Genomic DNA, 20,420 nt, shown 5'->3' on the forward strand with positions numbered 1-20,420 from the left:
TTATTTTATCACCTATCTACTAAAGTTATACATGGACAAAATAATTTTATTCAATTTTTATTAAATAAGTAAATTACATTAAATTTATTAAATAAATTACATTAAAAAAAGTTTTTATTTTTCAAAACATATGAATGCGAATAGCGGTAGGTTTTAGTCGAGAATGCGGGACATTTTATTTTTTATCATATCCATCATGTGTTCACATGAATTAAATCGCAAGCGAAAACGACGCTTTTTATAAAAGTAACAAAAAAATGTATAATGCTTTTTAAAATAATCTAATAATGACCATGAACTTTTATTGCACTATACAAATAATCACATTCACGATCGAAAAATCCAACAGCACTACCCCGAATATCTTTTAACCATTTTACCCCTAAAAATGGCAAATTCATTTTCAAAATACTGGCAGCATACGTTGAAGTTTTGAATTCCTTCGTATTTGTAAAATTATTATTTGTATACAAAATTAAATACGCCAAATAATCTACAGAAAATCTGTAAAACGATGTTTTATCTTTTTGTTTGTTTTCGGGTACAAGTTTTACAGCGTTTTAATATCACAAGACAGCATTTTTTTACTAAAATATCAAACCCCTTTTGACGTATTGCATGACACTAGAATCGCTATAGCACTAGCGGAGGAACGTATTCGTTTTTGATTTCGTATTTTCTTTGACAAGGGCGATGAATGATTGACATGCTCCATCTGTCTTTTATTTTGTAATCTAAGGAATTTAGTATCAGCATTGCATCCGTGTGAAGCCGGGACGGGTCGCTAGTTTTCTATAAAATACAAAAGATATTTTTCTAGGATACCAATCTTTTATTATTTTGCTATGTATTACTATAGTATGAAAATATATTATCTTCGTTATAACTTATAACCGTGGAACACTAATTCGTTATCAAGAACTATTAATGAGGTATGTTATGAAAGTAAAAATATGACAGATTTAACATATAAATCGTATGATTTCAGATTGATAGTGCAGTTGACCTGCAGGGCTATTGCGTATCTCATTTGACATTTCATAGTGATGATAACTTTGCACGGTGCTCAACGATTTCTTGTCAAACCATGTTTTTCGTATTGGCTATTATAAGTTATCAACTGAAATGACGTCATGAGCACCAAATCAACTTGAAAGCCACCGTAACACATTTGACAGGTGTTTTTGTATCGATAGTTTATAAAGTGGTATTCCGTAAGCCAAGTGACCATCAAAAGGTTGATCACTATAATATTGTGAAAGGAACTAGTATTGAGCAGTGTTTTGTAAATTCTCAGTGATCGACACTATAATCCGGATAATTTAAATATTAAAAATATATTATCAACATATAGGAAGAACAGCACGTATATGATTTAGCGTCTTATTTCAAGTGTTTCTATACTATTTTATGTATATTAAGAAAATAATTTTTTAAGTGTATTAATACATAGCCATTTTATTTTTTCCAAAAGGTTTTTAGTGGGATCCATATTCCATATAATTTATAAAGTATGGCCCGTGCTTTTTTACTTGGATTTGCGGAAGAAGAAAGAAAGAGGAAAGCATTAAGATTTAAGAATTGAAAGGCGACGCTTACGTGATGCTAGTGATCCTGTGGTGATCCTTTACAGCTGCCTGAAAGAGAATTTATAGCGAATTTTCGTTTGACAAAGGCTGGTTTTCAACTGGTGGTGGAGATGTTGAAATAGGAAACATTTTTCTTCATTAAATGTATTAAGTAATAGTAAGTCTAAAAATATCCATGTCTTTTGTTTTTCCTTTTTTATGTGTAATTTATTACTGATGACTTACAAATCAATAAAATTACTATTCAACATTAATAATTATCTGTATTGTATTAGGTTTAACAGACATTAATAACTCATTTATAAATACTTAGATATACCTACATAGAAAATAATACAATTATTAATGTATATCTTTTCAGTTTCATTCCAAATTAAACATAATGTATGTGGATGCATCATTTGGTGGTGCAGCACATGATTCCTATGTTTGGAACCATTTTCATTAAATACTAAATCTTCATTTAATTTCTGTGAGCATCATATGAAGTATGCATAGAGTATAAAATATTATACCTGTTTTTAGGTGACTCAGGATATGCGCAATGGCCCTGGATGATGACACCAATATTAGGAGCATGACGGGACACCTGAAGAATACTATACTAACCTTCATTGCCGTGTCAGGAATACTGTTGAATGGTGTTTAGTATTATTAAAAGCACGTTGGAGTTGTTTGTTGGCCCATAGAGTACTTCATTATGATCCAGTTACTGCTGGTAAAATAGTGAATGCATGTGTTGTTCTGCACAACATTGCAAATATGCAGAATGCCAAAATACCCGAAATACAGGCTTCTGATGCTGGAAGTGAACATATGTCTCAGGATTTAGGAGAGGATGCTATATGATGTTGAGGTTATACAAGATCTTACCAGAGAACAATAATTAGTACAGAGACTATGGAATTCAAGAAGATGATATGTATAATGTTAAATAAATATTTATTATGCTTAATGGCTTAAAAATGTATTAGTTTTAACTGATAATTATTTATTATTGTATTTGTGATTAAACATATTTTCTTACTTAGATAATATTATAGCTTCTAATCAAATATGACAATATTTCTTGTATAATTTATAAATAAATTATAATATGTTGTTAATGCTCTGATATAAATGTGATGTAGTTGTGTCAATTAGGTAATAGTTAAAACAAGGTATTAAAGTAAATAAACTTTTGATATCTAAAAAAATATTTTTTATTTATTTTTAACGAAATTTACACCATAAAGATTGTGTTCAATAATTGTTATTTTTAGTTAAATCTAGACAGTTATTTATGAAAAACTTAGAATAGAGTTATAAATAATTATTAATAATAAATTACATTAATGTAAAGTATAAAAAAGAACAAAAACTATTTAAAATCATTTTAATTTACTAATATATATATTATATATATGTATATCTTCCTGTATCTTGGTAAGTGATGCAGCTAATTTTTCTATAGCAGCTGTATGCCTTTCCTCAACAGCCAATCGCTTGCTTTCAACTCATAGGCCCAATGAGGCACTCTCTCATCTTGGCTTACTGAAATAACAATAGCATAATACTTAATTCACTTACATTTTCAAAATTAAATATTGTACTCAGTAGTTTCTTTGAGTAACTAGAGCAACTATTTTGGATTTCAATACATTAAAAAAATTGTCACAATTAATTAGATAAACTTGTTAATCAACTAACTAGGTATCTATAGTTTATAGAAAGGTAAAACACATTATTACAATAACAAGTAGGTATATTTAAAAATAATGGATAGTTTAATGGGAATTAATAAAATAATATTTAATTCTCCTCAATTACTGTTTTCCGACAAATCTATCTAATTTAGAAGTTCTCATGAATAGTCATTTTCAAAAAGAGATTAGTTAAAGACAATATAATAATTGTGCTTGAAATAAATAACTTACATTTTATTAGATGTATTTTAAAATAGATTTTTGTTAAACATTTCATAAAACTATACAAAGCAATTTAAAGGATACAAATATTTAAAATTTTCAAATTTATATATTTAAATTAATGTTAATATTTCTCTAAAAACAAGGGTTATAAGACTTACCTCAGTTTTATTCATTTGTTATGTACTGTTTCTAACTTTCAAATACACTTGTGTACACAAAACGACGACCAAAATTGTAATTGTAGACAGACCAAAATTCAAGTGTTATGAATTTAGCGCCATTTAAGAGTAAACATTTCAAATCCCAAGTGTTCCGGTTAATATAACACGTAAGATTTAAATATGCTCACGTATTTATGGAATGTACGACCAAATGTATATATTTTTAATTTTGCTGCATAATGTCGATAAAAAATAGTGACGTTCGATGTCATCGTTGATAAGCACCGTAATACACCGTGACATGATGTCCACTTACTAAGATACGCAATACCAAATCTTTAAATTTTTAGTGGACATCAAAGTTCAGTGATCATCAAAACTATGTTGATCACTTAATGTGTCAAAATTAGACAATAGCCCTGCTGTTGCCGTCTACTAGTAGTCAAAAGCCAGCTGAAATAGTAGACCCTCTAATATCTCTACAACCAACAATAGTAAGTATGACTAACAAAATATTTAGTGTCTGTACCAATTAGTTATAAAAATCATATATTAAATCATAAACTCTTTTTTTTATTTCAGGACAAGACTCCAGAGTACACTTCTCGAACGTTGCGAAAAAAATGGAAAAGATCGGAAAAATTGTCATTCGAACGACTGAAAAAATTAAAGGCTCTTAGAGAAAAAAATAGACGTTTAACGAAAAAAGTAGCTAAACTACAAAATGTTATTGCAGAACTTAAAAAAAGTCTTATTAATTATAAGTGAAGAAGATGGGGATTTATTGGAATCTGTTGACCCTGTCTTCAAAATCTTCGAAAATGTTGAAAAAGCCGCTGCGATCACTAGCAAATAGTGTTGTTAATTATACAATGTGTAGAAAAATATTGGATGAAGAAGGGTCAAACACCGCAATCTTCAATTTTGAAGCGCGTGGAATATTTGACTAGTAAATTGGACTTACCCGTTTTGATACTTTAAATTAAAAATATTTTAAATCCTAAACAACTTAATCTTAAGTCCAATAGAAATGATTTGAGTAGAATGTTTATAGACCTGCTACGGATATAAAAAAAAAATTAGTGGAGGAAGCTTTTTCTGAAATTGGGCCAGAGCAATAACTGAAATGTTGTGAACACGTCAGAAAAATCGAAAACGATTATATGACACAAGATATTTAAGTAATAATCGAAGAGCGTTTTATTAAAAACACTTCTTTATCATCATCTTCGTCATCTTCATCCGAAGATCTAGAAATGGAAGTGGAATACTTAGAATCTGTTTCCAGTTCTGGATGATATGTATAATATTATGTATATTTCTTTACGGAGTATTTGTAAGCTGGCCAAGTCAATTTTGTAATGTGTGTATCTGTTATTACTTACGAAAATAAACATTATTTTATTTATTTTTTTATTTTACTTTATAAAAAATAATAAACAATCGAGTTTTCATCTGCATTATCATAACATCCACATTTTCATATGGGATTATGATAATGATATATACATATTATAATATATGTATGTGTAAATACATAATATGTATTACCTATCTAAAGGTTATGGTATATGTTTCACCCGCGTGGCTCCACTCTTATTGGTCTTAGTGTTATGGTACAATATAGCCTACTGTAGCCTTCCTCGATCAATGGGCTATCTAACTGAAAGAATTTTTCAAATCGTACCAGTAGTTCCTGCGAATATCCCTTACCTCCTCACCTACACCCCGTCCCGCACTACGCCTGCTCACTGTATTAAACAGTATACCTACTATTTTCTGTAAAATGACACTTTTAAAAATTCGTTATATCTTTTGAATGGAATATCACGGACTTTCTTGTAGATATTGATCCATTCTATAATACCGTAGAACATTTTTTTTGTTCTATATTCAATAGATTCCGCAGCGCACGCAATAACAGAATTTTTATTAAGTAATTTTTTATACCTTGGGTTACATTATTGCATTTTTGGTAAGGATCTCTAATTTTTTTGAAAATATAGCCTATGTTGCTCAGTGTAAATGCAGCTTTCTAATGGTGAAAGAATTTTTGAAATCGGTCCAGTAGTTTATGCATGAAAACCATACATACATACATACATATTACAAACCTTTCCTCTTTAAAATATTTGTTTAGATTTAGACATGTAAGTATTTACCTACATAATATTATTATGTGGGTATTATCTCATTATTATCCACTTATGTTATGTTAATAATGATATTGAGAGATTTGTATCTTACAAATTGTGGGGTAAATTTCCTCACACGGTAACCCTAAATATTGTGACGTAATCTTTTTTATCTCTCTCTGCGACACGCATTGCCGGTGTCTATTGCTTTCTCTTTCTACGGCCTACGCCCTCGGCCCTACGGCCAAAGAGGATAACCGATAATATAATCACTACGACCTACGGCTCAGAATTAGTCAGATTTCTCGTTAGAGAGTAGTATAGTAGTATGATAGTAGTATATTCTTTGAGTCAGATCATCAGATGCTCTGTGCCCTGTGGACGCTGTGGAGTGTGGACTGTGACAGTGACAGACTCCTTCATGTAAAATGTCCAATTTTGCCTCCAAATTATTAATTTAATAATTGTAATTTTATATTTTTAACATTTCAAAAGGTACAATTATTTATCAATTTTCAACGTATGTAGTAATGCAGCAGTTTTTAATGTTTGCACATTATTAAAAAAGTTATCTAAGTATGGGAAAATACATTAAATTTACCTAACCTGCATTGACCTGTTACTAAGTTTCTATGCCAGGTGTGTTCATATTAAAGAATGAATAATTTACTTAAACGTTTAATTTAAGTCCAAGCGAAAATTATTAAGAAAATGGAGGAACTTTTTGAAAAGCCGGAGAATAATGCACCAGAGGAAAATAGCTATCATCATTACACTTTATTTGATGTCACTGTTGACCCAGGTTTAAAAGACGACGAGGGAAATGAACTACCAAGACCGTTCAATAAAAATCAAATGAGAAAGTGGTTGAAAAAAGTTAGATGGGAAAAACACAAGGCCGAAAAACGTAGTAAAGAAAAGGCCCGTGCCAAGGAAAGGAAACGTGAGGCTCGCGCGGCAAATATAGATTTAGGTCCCAACAGAAAAATGTTGAAGAAAATGAAGCTAGAAAAAATTAAGAAGAATATTAGCATTATAATTGATTTAAGTTTTGACCATTTAATGATCGAAAAAGATAGGTATAAGGTTATAAAACAGTTGCTACGGTGCTATTCAATAAATAGACGATCCGAAGCACCTCTCCAATTTCATGTTACAAGTTTTGGAGAAAAATCAAAAGTTGACATTTCCAGGCACAATGGCTATGAACATTGGGATGTAAGTCTTAACAATATACAATAATGATTGCAATCTTATCTAAGAATGTTTTAATCACAACTTAGAGTAAAGGTGTTTTCAGATGGAGTATCATGAAAAATCCTACCTCGAGCTTTTTCCTATAGAAAAGTTAGTTTATCTGTCTAGTGAATCTGAAAATATTATAGAGCAATTTGAAGAGGATACATACTATATCATTGGTGGATTAGTAGACCATAACAAGCATAAGGTAAGGATTGGAAGTTTAAGTAAGTTAACTAATTGTAAATTTAATTTTTTAAACATAATAATCCAAAGAATAATCCAAGTTACAACCAATTTGTTCCACACACTGTTAACTGTCTATTTTAGTGTTGGTAATAACTACCAAAATAGTAACTTTACATTACATTACTATGTGCTTTTCTCTTTTGATTATCATCATGTGAAATATAGATTATTTTAGCATCAACTAATAAAATCTGTTTATCTACATTGTAACTATGATATAGTTATGTGCATTCTTTTAAATTCTATCCAATATTTGGATAATAAATATACATAATATTCATTATAATATTAGAATTTGTAAGAAGGAATGAAAGTATGAAATGGTTATAAATATTTATTCCTGTGTTTGTCTGTACATTTTCAGGGGTTGTGTCATAAGTTGGCTGTGGAACAAGGCATCAGGCATGCACAGCTTCCTCTAGATAAATATGTAAACATGAAAACAAGAAAAGTTTTGACAATAGACCATGGTGAGTATTTTTATGAACATTTAGAATTACTTAATGTTAATGTTACTGAATATTTCATTAATTCTTGACTATAACACGACAGACAGAACTACTTCAATAAATATTAATCCATCAGGCCCCGGAATCACAGACACAATAGAAAATCTATTGTGTCGTGGCCCGATCGGGCCGTTGGGGGCTCAATGGGTTAACCTTCGGCATACAAGGTGGGGTTATTTTAACCCCAACACTTTTAAATTGCGTTGATTTTTTATTAAAATGCAACCAAATAACTTAATTTTCTCAGTAGCTGAAGTTTAAATATTGCAGCGTCGAATCACAGCGTTGAATCAGTACTGCGCTCGCCAGCGTCGTGTGAGCACATGTGCAAAGTGGTTCCCGGGCGTTTTTTACCCCACGTTGTATGGGACGTTGTCAAAAAAGTTTGTACCTACTTCTGTGTTTTTTTGTTATTTACTGCTACAATTAGTGTTTTATTTATACTTTTTTATTTTTATTGTAGGTACAGATAGTCAATATGAATAATTATCTGCAGGATGATCGTATTGCGGCGGCCTTATTGGAAGAAAATGAAACTTCGTCAGACGACGAAAACTTTGTGCCATATAGTGACGACGAATCAGATCACATCAGCGTGGCTTCTGAAGTTCCAAGTGATACGGACGTGGAAGAAGCCGAAATCAACATTGAACCATATTCAGATGACACGGCATCAACACCTCAACCATTTTATCTTGGAAAAGATGGAAGAACAAAGTGGTATAAATTGCCCCCGCGAACCAATGTTCGGACAAGGGCCGAAAATCTAATTACGCATTTGCCAGGGTGTAAAGATGCAGCACGACATAAAAAAAACCCACTTAGAATGCTTCGAGACCTTTTTCACTGATGAAATTGTTGACATGGTTTTGAAATATACAAACCAGAAGATTTCTTTGAGAATGGAAAACTCTACATCGAATCCATCATACGGGGAAACTAACAAAGCTGAGTTGAAAGCCGTGTTTGGGTTGTTGTTTTTGGCAGGTTTGTTTAGATCTGGCCGGCAAAGTCTTATAGACCTATGGAGTAATGACGGCACAGGAATTGAAGTATTTAGAAATACTATGACGAGACAAAGATTTTCATTTTTGATAAATAACTTGAGATTTGATGATTTATCAACTCGTACAGCAAGAGTAACTTTCGATCGTTTGGCGCCAATTCGAGATGTTTTTGATATATTTGTCAAAAACTGTCAGACTGCGTATACACCGTATGAATACTTGACCATAGATGAAGAACTTGTGGCATTTAGAGGAAGATGTGCCTTTCGTCAGTACATACCATCGAAACCAGCCAAGTATGGGTTGAAAATTTACGCTCTAGTGGATGCTAAAACATTTTACACAATGAATTTAGAAATATACTGTGGAAAACAGCCTGACAACAGTCCGTATACAATGAGTAATAAACCTTTTGATGTTGTTGATCGTTTGGTAAGATGCGTGTCCGGATCTGGAAGAAACATCACTATGGATAACTTTTTTATGAGTTATGAAACTGCTGAAAATTTGCTCAAAAACCACAAATTGACTGCCGTTGGTACACTAAGGTCAAACAAGACATGCCTTCCACTGCAGTTCAAGGCTCGACGTGAAGAAAAATCATCTGTGTTTGGTTTTCAAAAAGACATAACTATTGTATCTTACATACCAAAGCCGCGAAAATGTGTACACATGATGTCCTCATTACATCATGATGATGAGGTGGATCCAGAAAGCGGAGACAAAAGAAAGCCATCTATTATAACGTTTTACAACTCGACAAAGAGCGGAGTTGATGTTGTCGATAAACTTGCGAGAACCTACGATGTATCCCGCAACTGTAAACGCTGGCCTCTTACCGTATTTTTTTCAATGTTGAACCATGCTGGCATAAATGGTTTTATTGTGCATATGTTAAATAACAGCATTGAAAGGAACAAAACTAATCTAAGGAAGAACTTCATCAAACAATTGGGACTTTCTTTGCTCGAAGACCACATTAGGAAAAGAAAAGACAATCCACATATACCACGAGATATAAGAAGACGCGTGCATGAAATGTTGAATGAAGAAGTTCCAGGACCACCACAAAAGCAACCAAGAAGGTCTCAGCGATGTTCTTTCTGTCCAAGACACAAAGATAGGAAGACTCTGAATGGATGTTTCAAATGTAACGCCGCCATATGTAAGGAACATGCGAATTTGATGTGTCAAAATTGTACTAATTTAGATAACGAATGATCTCGCTCAAATAGTCATAAAGAGCCAATTGTGATTTTTTTTATAATGCCAAATATGTCTAATTTTATATAAGAAGTAAAATAATTAAGTGAAAAAAGAAGAAATATTTTTGTTGATTTTTTATTTCGACTTAGTAACATTTTGTTGAATTCACGGAAAGGTTACGTGATTTTTAAGTTTTTTTTATAATAAATGTTTAATTTGATACTTTTTGTATTTTATTCATTAGCTTATTAATGTACGTAACAGAAAAACACATTCAAACTTATTGCACATGATGCACACACAAAGTAGAGACAATCTCTAGTGGGGTTAGTTTAACCCCACGTTGTATAGGTGAGGAGTTTTTTTCACCTTGTATGCCGAAGGTTAAATCCCTACAAAAAGTCAATTCCTGCGGTTTTACCCGCGTTGCTCTGCTCCTGTTGGTCTTAGCGTGATGATATATAGCCTATAGCCTTCCTCGACAAATGGGCTTATCTAACACTGAAAGAATTTTTCAAATTGGACCATTAGTTCCTGAGATTAGCGCGTTCAAGCAAACAAACAAATTCTTAGGCTTTATAATATTAGTATAGATTTATTTATTACAATCAATTTTTTCTAATAGTTGTACAATCAGGCTAATATGTTGTTTTACTTATTTCAGTTTTTGAGATTGTGCTTCGTATTTCTGAGGGTATGCAGTGGCAAGAAGCTCTCCTGAAAGTTTTACCTATAAGGAAGGGAGTACACCTATGTGATTCATTAAATAGTTCAACAATCAGCATAGACACATCAAAAGAAAATGATGTACCCATATGAAATTGTATTGAAATAGTTACACCAAGTTTTCTCAACTTTTAAAGCTTTTGTTTTACTTTCGTAACTAAAATATCTTGATTATTCAACTGTTATAAAATTTTTGACAATATAGTATAATTTATATTTTGAATACATTGTTTTATTTTGTTTTAATATTAATAATAGACTTATTACTACTAGCCCATAGCCAACCACCAGGTGACAAAATCAAATGACCAAATTTACCCCGGCAATTGTCGGAAAATAAAAATAAATTCCAACTTTGTGGACCACCATTTTTGTAAGGCATCTGTGTCATACTATTTCAATACTTCTTTTAATCCATTATTCCGCAACGCCGTACAAAAATTATGGAGATAAGGGGAAAAAATCTACCTGTACTTTCGAATTCTCATCTGCACTCAGTTGGACAGCTTACAAGTGACGTCATAGTGCTAAAGCTTATTATTTTATGCTCTTGTATCATTCTAGATAGATCACCTGGTGGTTCAAATGACCCATAAATTTTTCAACATTGGCCTGTAGTCTATAAAGTTTAAGAACAATTATATAAGTAAACAAAATGTAAACCAATAACACTTCAACTAAGTCCCGTTGGTTGTATGATTTTAATGTGTGCTGCTTGGATATCTTTTCATTAGGAAAATAAAAAACAAGAGTAATTACACACATAGTATTTTTATGTTTATTATAAACTTTTTATACAATAAATCAATACACACAACACATACATCCATCACAATATATTTAAGATCACAAAATCATGTGAAATTGATTAGTGGTATTACAACATACCTTTACCTATTGTGTACCATAATTAAAAGTTTAAATATACAAGCTTCTATGGAAGTGAAATCTATAACTTATATTAAATAATAAATACTGAAATTAATTTTTTCTATAAATTTTACCTATAAACATGTAGGTAACAATAACATGTAGGTTCATATAAATTTATATTTTTCTAAAAATTTCATCATAATAGGCGCTACCAATTCAGGGTTGTTCAAATGAACATGGTGTGTACCAGGAACAAAGTGACATTCAAAGTTTTCATTATTCTTTTCTAAAGTTTCTCGAAGCTCCACTGCAAACGGATCCGAAGCGTATGGGGAATTAATAGCTTTAAAATAAGCGGTCGGACACTTTAATCGCTTTACAAGTGTTTCTACAAACATTTTATTTTCGGGCATGAATAGGGTGTGCTTCAAACGAGCATCTCTATTAAAATAGTATTTATTGGGATCACCCGATGATGCTTTCATTCCTCGCTTCGCAAGATGGTGAACACTTTCCATGGATACAGATTTTTTAGTCCCGTAATGCCATCTCTTTACTAATTCTTCCAAAGTATAAGAAGGCGGCTCAGCATCAGTTCTGGATTGTGCAATTTGGATTTTACGAAATAGTTTTGGGAACATTTCAACCACTTGGTCTAAGTCATAATCGTCTGTGATAATATTGTCAATAGCGATAAAAAAATCTACGTCTTCTGGAAAAACGCAGGCGTAACGCATCCCCGCGATGGATCCCATTGAATGACAAAGCAGTGATACCTTATCCCACTGAAAATGATCCCTAATAGTTAGTATTAAACGTGCAAAGTCCCATGGATAGTATTGCATACCTGTAATGAATAGAAATTACGATTAATATATAATCTGTAAAAGTACAATAGGTAAGTAGTTATTTAATTTAGGTATATTATACCACGTGGATACCACGATGACAGTCCATGTCCCGGGAAATCAATTGCTAATATAGGAATTTTCTGGTAGAGCAATGGCGCCAGTGTGTCCCAGGTGCCGGCGTTGTCCTGCCAGCCGTGCAGGGCCAGTATTGGTCTGCGTCCGTCCACGTCTCCCCACGCTTTCCCAGCTATGTGGCCCCATTGTACTGGTATTTTAATTTCTTTGACGGGCACGGTCTACAATAACAATGATTATTTATTTTATTTATTGCTCGCTGCGCCCCGCGTTTTAACTCGTGCGTGTGAATGAGTTTTTCCTTTTAATTCTAATGTTCCTGTGGGAATATCGGTATAGCTAATCCTTTAACAACAGCTCTGTCAGTAAAGTAACGCCAAAATAGTTCCAGCCGTTCCTGAGATTAGCCGGAACAAACAGACGGACAGACAGACAAAAATATTAAAAATTACAATTTTTTAATTTTCTTTAAATCAGTTAGGTAGGTGGTTATTAAGGCAATTGAGCATTAATCAAAAATATTTTAATACAAGAACATAGCAAAATCCTTAACATAAGTGGGTAATTACTAATTAGATATGTATAACTACCTAATATAAAAAAGGTAATAAGTATAAGGAATAAAATACCTATAGGTAATACAAATTATATGAAAATTATATTATATTTAATTTGAACTAGGTTGATAGTTAACTACTAATTATTAGATAATATTATAACACTCACCGTTGCAGTATGCAATTGTTTGCATCCTGTATTTTCAAAACAATTTAAAACAAATCTTATTGTTTGTATTTTAGAGTTCAAAATGATAGGTTTCATAAATCGGTGCGCCATCTTGGTTGAGATATTCATTGTTTATATTACCTATTGTAAAATTCTTACACTATTATCATAACCTATTTAACGCCTTATAGGTTATACGATCTATTGACCTAATTCAATGAAATAAAAATAGTCTCGCTTGTGAGAATATTATTTCATCGCGACTGTTTGTAGAAATTAAATAACACTCCACGATTTGTTTTTAAATATAAGTATAATTCGTGAGTGAAGACAGAATAAAACTACGAGTAACTGCGTGTTTTACTTTGCGTTAGGCTTAGGAGTCAAGGCCAGTTTTGTCATTCTCAGAATCTACAAATTTCATTTCATTCATCGTTACTGTATAAAATTTTTCATAGACTTTGTACTTAATTTATCATAAAAGTAGGAATGATGTTTGATCTACATGATAATGACTGTAAAGTATTATCGTTTATCATTTTCGCATCGTGAATCGTGATATCTTCACGACCAAACATCCCTATGTAAATAAACTGTATGTTTGTATGTTTGTTTGTAACCGACATCTATAGTCGATAAGGTAAGAAAATAATTAAAATTTTCGATAACTTTTTTCTACAGTCGATAAGGTAGGACTCGATGTTAATTTTTATTTCCAATAACACGAACACGAACACGAACACGAACACGAACACGAACACGAACACGAACACGAACACGAACACGAACACGAACACGAACACGAACACGAACACGAACACGAACACGAACACGAACACGAACACGAACACGAACACGAACACGAACACGAACTCGAACTCGAACTCGAACTCGAACTCGAACAACGAACAACGGACAACGGACAACGGACAACGGACAACGGACAACGGACAACGAACAACGAACAACGAACAACGAACAACGAACAACGAACAACGAACAACGAACATCGAACATCGAACAACGAACAACGAACATCGAACAACGAACAACGAACAACGAACAACGAACAACGAACATCGAACATCGAACAACGAACAACGAACAACGAACATCGAACATCGAACATCGAACATCGAACAGCGAACAGCGAACAACGAACAACGAACAACGAACATCGAACATCAAACATCGAACATCGAACATCGAACATCGAACATCGAACAGCGAACAGCGAACAGCGAACAGCGAACAGCGAACAGCGAACAGCGAACATCGAACATCGAACATCGAACATCGAACATCGAACATCGAACATCGAACAACGAACAACGAAACACGAACAACGAACATCGAACATCGAACAACGAACAACGAACAACGAACAACGAACAACGAACAACGAACAACGAACAACGAACAACGAACAACGAACAACGAACAACGAACAACGAACATCGAACATCGAACATCGAACATAGAACATCGAACATCGAACATCGAACATCGAATAACGAACAACGAACATCGAACATCGAACATCGAACAAGGAACATCGAACATCGAACATCGAACATCGAAAATTGAACATCGAACATCGAACATCGAACATCGAACATCGAACAACGAACAACGAACACGAACAACGAACAACGAACAACGAACATCGAACATCGAACAACGAACAACGAAAACGAACATCGAACATCGAACAACGAACACGAACACGAACAACGAACAGCAAACAGCGAACAGCGAACAGCGAACAACGAACACGAACACGAACAACGAACAACGAACAGCAAACAGCGAACAGCGAACAGCGAACAGCGAACAGCGAACAACGAACAACGAACATCGAACATCGAACATCGAACATCGAACAACGAACATCGAACATCGAACATCGAACATCGAACAACGAACAACGAACAACGAACAACGAACAGCGAACACGAACACGAACACGAACACGAACACGAACAACGAACAACGAACAACGAACAACGAACAACGAAATCGAACATCGAACACGAACATCGAACATCGAACAACGAACACGAACAACGAACAGCGAACAGCGAACAGTGAACAACGAACAACGAACAACCAACAACGAACAACCAACAACGAACAACGAACAACGAACAACGAACAACGAACACGAACAACGAACAAAGAACAACGAACAACGAACAACGAACAACGAACAACGAACAACGAACAACGAACAACGAACAATGAACAACGAACAACGAACATCGAACATCGAACATCGAACAACGAACAACGAACAACGAACAACGAACAACGAACAACGAACACGAACACGCACACGAACACGAACACCGAACAACGAACAACGAACAACGAACAACGGACATCGAACAACGAACAACGAACAACGAACAACGAACATCGAACATCGAACATCGAACATCGAACATCGAACATCGAACAACGAACAACGAACATCAAACATCGAACATCGAACAACGAACAACGAACAACGAACAACGAACAACGAACAGCGAACACGAACACGAACACGAACACGAACACGAACACGAACACGAACAACGAACAACGAACACGAACACGAACAGCGAACAGCGAACAGCGAACAGCGAACAGCGAACAGCGAACAGCGAACAGCGAACAGCGAACAGCGAACAGCGAACAGCGAACAGCGAACAGCGAACAGCGAACAGCGAACAGCGAACAGCGAACAGCGAACAGCGAACAGCGAACAGCGAACAGCGAACAACGAACAACGAACAACGAACAACGAACAACGAACAACGAACAACGAACAACGAACAACGAACAACGAACAACGAACAACGAACAACGAACATCGAACATCGAACATCGAACAACGAACACGAACAGCGAACAGCGAACAGCGAACAGCGAACAGCGAACAGCGAACAGCGAACAGCGAACAGCGAACAGCGAACAGCGAACAGCGAACAGCGAACAGCGAACAGCGAACAGCGAACAGCGAACAGCGAACAGCGAACAGCGAACAGCGAACAGCGATCAGCGAACAGCGAACAGCGAACAGCGAACAGCGAACAGCGAACAGCGAACAGCGAACAGCGAACAGCGAACAGCGAACAGCGAACAGCGAACAGCGAACAGCGAACAGCGAACAGCGAACAGCGAACAGCGAACAGCGAACAGCGAACAGCGAACAGCGAACAGCGAACAGCGAACAGCGAACAGCGAACAGCGAACAGCGAACAGCGAACAGCGAACAGCGAACAGCGAACAACGAACAACGAACAACGAACAACGAACAACGAACAACGATCAATGTGAATGTGAATGTGAATGTGAATGTGAACATACACAAAACTCGATGACGACTTCTTCGAACATGAACACGAACACGAACACGACCACGAACACGAACACGAACACGAACACGAACACGAACACGAACACGAACACGAACACGAACACGAACAACGAACAGCGAACAGCGAACAGCGAACAGCGAACAGCGAACAGCGAACAGCGAACAGCGAACAGCGAACAGCGAACAGCGAACAGCGAACAGCGAACAGCGAACAGCGAACAGCGAACAGCGAACAGCGAACAGCGAACAGCGAACAGCGAACAGCGAACAGCGAACAGCGAACAGCGAACAGCGAACAGCGAACAGCGAACAGCGAACAGCGAACAGCGAACAGCGAACAGCGAACAGCGAACAGCGAACAGCGAACAGCGAACAGCGAACAGCGAACAGCGAACAGCGAACAGCGAACAGCGAACAGCGAACAGCGAACAGCGAACAGCGAACAGCGAACAGCGAACAGCGAACAGCGAACAGCGAACAGCGAACAGCGAACAGCGAACAGCGAACAGCGAACAGCGAACAGCGAACAGCGAACAGCGAACAGCGAACAGCGAACAACGAACAACGAACATCGAACATCGAACAACGAACAACGAACAACGAACATCGAACATCGAACATCGAACATCGAACAGCGAACAGCGAACAACGAACAACGAACAACGAACATCGAACATCGAACATCGAACATCGAACATCGAACATCGAACATCGAACAGCGAACAGCGAACAGCGAACAGCGAACAGCGAACAGCGAACAGCGAACATCGAACATCGAACATCGAACATCGAACATCGAACATCGAACAACGAACAACGAAACACGAACAACGAACATCGAACATCGAACAACGAACAACGAACAACGAACAACGAACAACGAACAACGAACAACGAACAACGAACAACGAACAACGAACAACGAACATCGAACATCGAACATCGAACATCGAACATAGAACATCGAACATCGAACATCGAACATCGAATAACGAACAACGAACATCGAACATCGAACATCGAACAAGGAACATCGAACATCGAACATCGAACATCGAAAATTGAACATCGAACATCGAACATCGAACATCGAACATCGAACAACGAACAACGAACACGAACAACGAACAACGAACAACGAACATCGAACATCGAACAACGAACAACGAAAACGAACATCGAACATCGAACAACGAACACGAACACGAACAACGAACAGCAAACAGCGAACAGCGAACAGCGAACAACGAACACGAACACGAACAACGAACAACGAACAGCAAACAGCGAACAGCGAACAGCGAACAGCGAACAGCGAACAACGAACAACGAACATCGAACATCGAACATCGAACATCGAACAACGAACATCGAACATCGAACATCGAACATCGAACAACGAACAACGAACAACGAACAACGAACAGCGAACACGAACACGAACACGAACACGAACACGAACAACGAACAACGAACAACGAACAACGAACAACGAAATCGAACATCGAACACGAACATCGAACATCGAACAACGAACACGAACAACGAACAGCGAACAGCGAACAGTGAACAACGAACAACGAACAACCAACAACGAACAACCAACAACGAACAACGAACAACGAACAACGAACAACGAACACGAACACGCACACCAACACGAACACCGAACAACGAACAACGAACAACGAACAACGGACATCGAACAACGAACAACGAACAACGAACAACGAACATCGAACATCGAACATCGAACATCGAACATCGAACATCGAACAACGAACAACGAACATCAAACATCGAACATCGAACAACGAACAACGAACAACGAACAACGAACAACGAACAGCGAACACGAACACGAACACGAACACGAACACGAACACGAACACGAACAACGAACAACGAACACGAACACGAACAGCGAACAGCGAACAGCGAACAGCGAACAGCGAACAGCGAACAGCGAACAGCGAACAGCGAACAGCGAACAGCGAACAGCGAACAGCGAACAGCGAACAGCGAACAGCGAACAGCGAACAGCGAACAGCGAACAGCGAACAGCGAACAACGAACAACGAACATCGAACATCGAACATCGAACATCGAACAACGAACATCGAACATCGAACATCGAACATCGAACAACGAACAACGAACAACGAACAACGAACAGCGAACACGAACACGAACACGAACACGAACACGAACAACGAACAACGAACAACGAACAACGAACAACGAAATCGAACATCGAACACGAACATCGAACATCGAACAACGAACACGAACAACGAACAGCGAACAGCGAACAGTGAACATCGAACATCGAACATCGAACAACGAACAACGAACAACGAACAACGAACAACGAACAACGAACAACGAACACGAACACGCACACGAACACGAACACCGAACAACGAACAACGAACAACGAACAACGGACATCGAACAACGAACAACGAACAACGAACAACGAACATCGAACATCGAACATCGAACATCGAACATCGAACATCGAACAACGAACAACGAACATCAAACATCGAACATCGAACAACGAACAACGAACAACGAACAACGAACAACGAACAGCGAACACGAACACGAACACGAACACGAACACGAACACGAACACGAACAACGAACAACGAACACGAACACGAACAGCGAACAGCGAACAGCGAACAGCGAACAGCGAACAGCGAACAGCGAACAGCGAACAGCGAACAGCGAACAGCGAACAGCGAACAGCGAACAGCGAACAGCGAACAGCGAACAGCGAACAGCGAACAGCGAACAGCGAACAACGAACAACGAACAACGAACAACGAACAACGAACAACGAACAACGAACAACGAACAACGAACAACGAACAACGAACAACGAACAACGAACAACGAACAACGAACATCGAACATCGAACAACGAACACGAACAGCGAACAGCGAACAGCGAACAGCGAACAGCGAACAGCGAACAGCGAACAGCGAACAGCGAACAGCGAACAGCGAACAGCGAACAGCGAACAGCGAACAGCGAACAGCGAACAGCGAACAGCGAACAGCGAACAGCGAACAGCGAACAGCGAACAGCGAACAGAGAACAGCGAACAGCGAACAGCGAACAGCGAACAGCGAACAGCGAACAGCGAACAGCGAACAGCGAACAACGAACAACGAACAACGAACAACGGACATCGAACAACGAACAACGAACAACGAACAACGAACATCGAACATCGAACATCGAACATCGAACATCGAACATCGAACAACGAACAACGAACATCAAACATCGAACATCGAACAACGAACAACGAACAACGAACAACGAACAACGAACAGCGAACACGAACACGAACACGAACACGAACACGAACACGAACACGAACAACGAACAACGAACACGAACACGAACAGCGAACAGCGAACAGCGAACAGCGAACAGCGAACAGCGAACAGCGAACAGCGAACAGCGAACAGCGAACAGCGAACAGCGAACAGCGAACAGCGAACAGCGAACAGCGAACAGCGAACAGCGAACAGCGAACAGCGAACAGCGAACAGCGAACAACGAACAACGAACAACGAACAACGAACAACGAACAACGAACAACGAACAACGAACAACGAACAACGAACAACGAACAACGAACAACGAACATCGAACAGCGAACAGCGAACAGCGAACAGCGAACAGCGAACAGCGAACAACGAACAACGAACAACGAACAACGAACACGAACAGCGAACAGCGAACAGCGAACAGCGAACAGCGAACAACGAACAACGAA

The 20,420-nt window shown here is 37.0% G+C and overlaps 2 protein-coding genes and 2 long non-coding RNA genes across 4 annotated transcripts; 2 read left to right on the top strand and 2 right to left on the bottom strand.

Moving 5' to 3' along the window:
• The first annotated feature begins 1,001 nt into the window (after positions 1 to 1,001).
• On the top strand, positions 1,002 to 2,749 carry LOC149905833 (uncharacterized). The gene is made up of 3 exons (XR_016457102.1): positions 1,002 to 1,178; positions 1,475 to 1,746; positions 2,115 to 2,749. It is a non-coding gene; the product is annotated as an uncharacterized LOC149905833 (long non-coding RNA).
• Positions 2,750 to 2,777: 28 nt separating this feature from the next.
• LOC149905834 (uncharacterized) lies at positions 2,778 to 4,082 on the bottom strand. Its single transcript, XR_016457103.1, has 2 exons — positions 3,658 to 4,082; positions 2,778 to 3,122 (listed from the first exon to the last, which is right to left on the bottom strand). It is a non-coding gene; the product is annotated as an uncharacterized LOC149905834 (long non-coding RNA).
• Positions 4,083 to 6,208: 2,126 nt separating this feature from the next.
• Positions 6,209 to 10,954, top strand: LOC149905835 (tRNA methyltransferase 10 homolog A). Its single transcript, XM_090105775.1, has 5 exons — positions 6,209 to 6,290; positions 6,484 to 7,013; positions 7,096 to 7,242; positions 7,648 to 7,753; positions 10,670 to 10,954. Exons 2-5 carry the CDS (start codon positions 6,507 to 6,509, stop codon positions 10,822 to 10,824), a joined length of 915 nt encoding a protein of 304 aa, XP_089961901.1. The 5' UTR covers positions 6,209 to 6,290; positions 6,484 to 6,506; the 3' UTR covers positions 10,825 to 10,954.
• A 535-nt stretch (positions 10,955 to 11,489) lies between these two features.
• LOC149905836 (putative serine hydrolase) lies at positions 11,490 to 13,769 on the bottom strand. The gene is made up of 3 exons (XM_090105464.1): positions 13,257 to 13,769; positions 12,535 to 12,751; positions 11,490 to 12,451 (listed from the first exon to the last, which is right to left on the bottom strand). Exons 1-3 carry the CDS (start codon positions 13,383 to 13,385, stop codon positions 11,769 to 11,771), a joined length of 1,029 nt encoding a protein of 342 aa, XP_089961590.1. The 5' UTR covers positions 13,386 to 13,769; the 3' UTR covers positions 11,490 to 11,768.
• Positions 13,770 to 20,420: the final 6,651 nt, after the last annotated feature.

This window comes from Colias eurytheme, chromosome 9 (genome assembly GCF_061535395.1).
Source record: "Colias eurytheme isolate Ceu_HAF_F1 chromosome 9, ilColEury1 Martin Lab GWU primary, whole genome shotgun sequence".
NCBI lineage: Eukaryota > Metazoa > Arthropoda > Insecta > Lepidoptera > Pieridae > Colias > Colias eurytheme.

Coding starts and splice junctions, on each gene's coding strand:
- LOC149905835 (XM_090105775.1), top strand. CDS start 6,507: ATGGAGGAACTTTTTGAAAAGCCGGAGAATAATGCACCAGAGGAAAAT. Junction 7,014..7,095: donor ATGGCTATGAACATTGGGAT/GTAAGTCTTAAC, acceptor AGGTGTTTTCAG/ATGGAGTATCATGAAAAATC. Junction 7,754..10,669: donor AGTTTTGACAATAGACCATG/GTGAGTATTTTT, acceptor TACTTATTTCAG/TTTTTGAGATTGTGCTTCGT.
- LOC149905836 (XM_090105464.1), bottom strand. CDS start 13,385: ATGAATATCTCAACCAAGATGGCGCACCGATTTATGAAACCTATCATT. Junction 12,752..13,256: donor AACAATTGCATACTGCAACG/GTGAGTGTTATA, acceptor TTGTTATTGTAG/ACCGTGCCCGTCAAAGAAAT. Junction 12,452..12,534: donor GTCATCGTGGTATCCACGTG/GTATAATATACC, acceptor TATTCATTACAG/GTATGCAATACTATCCATGG.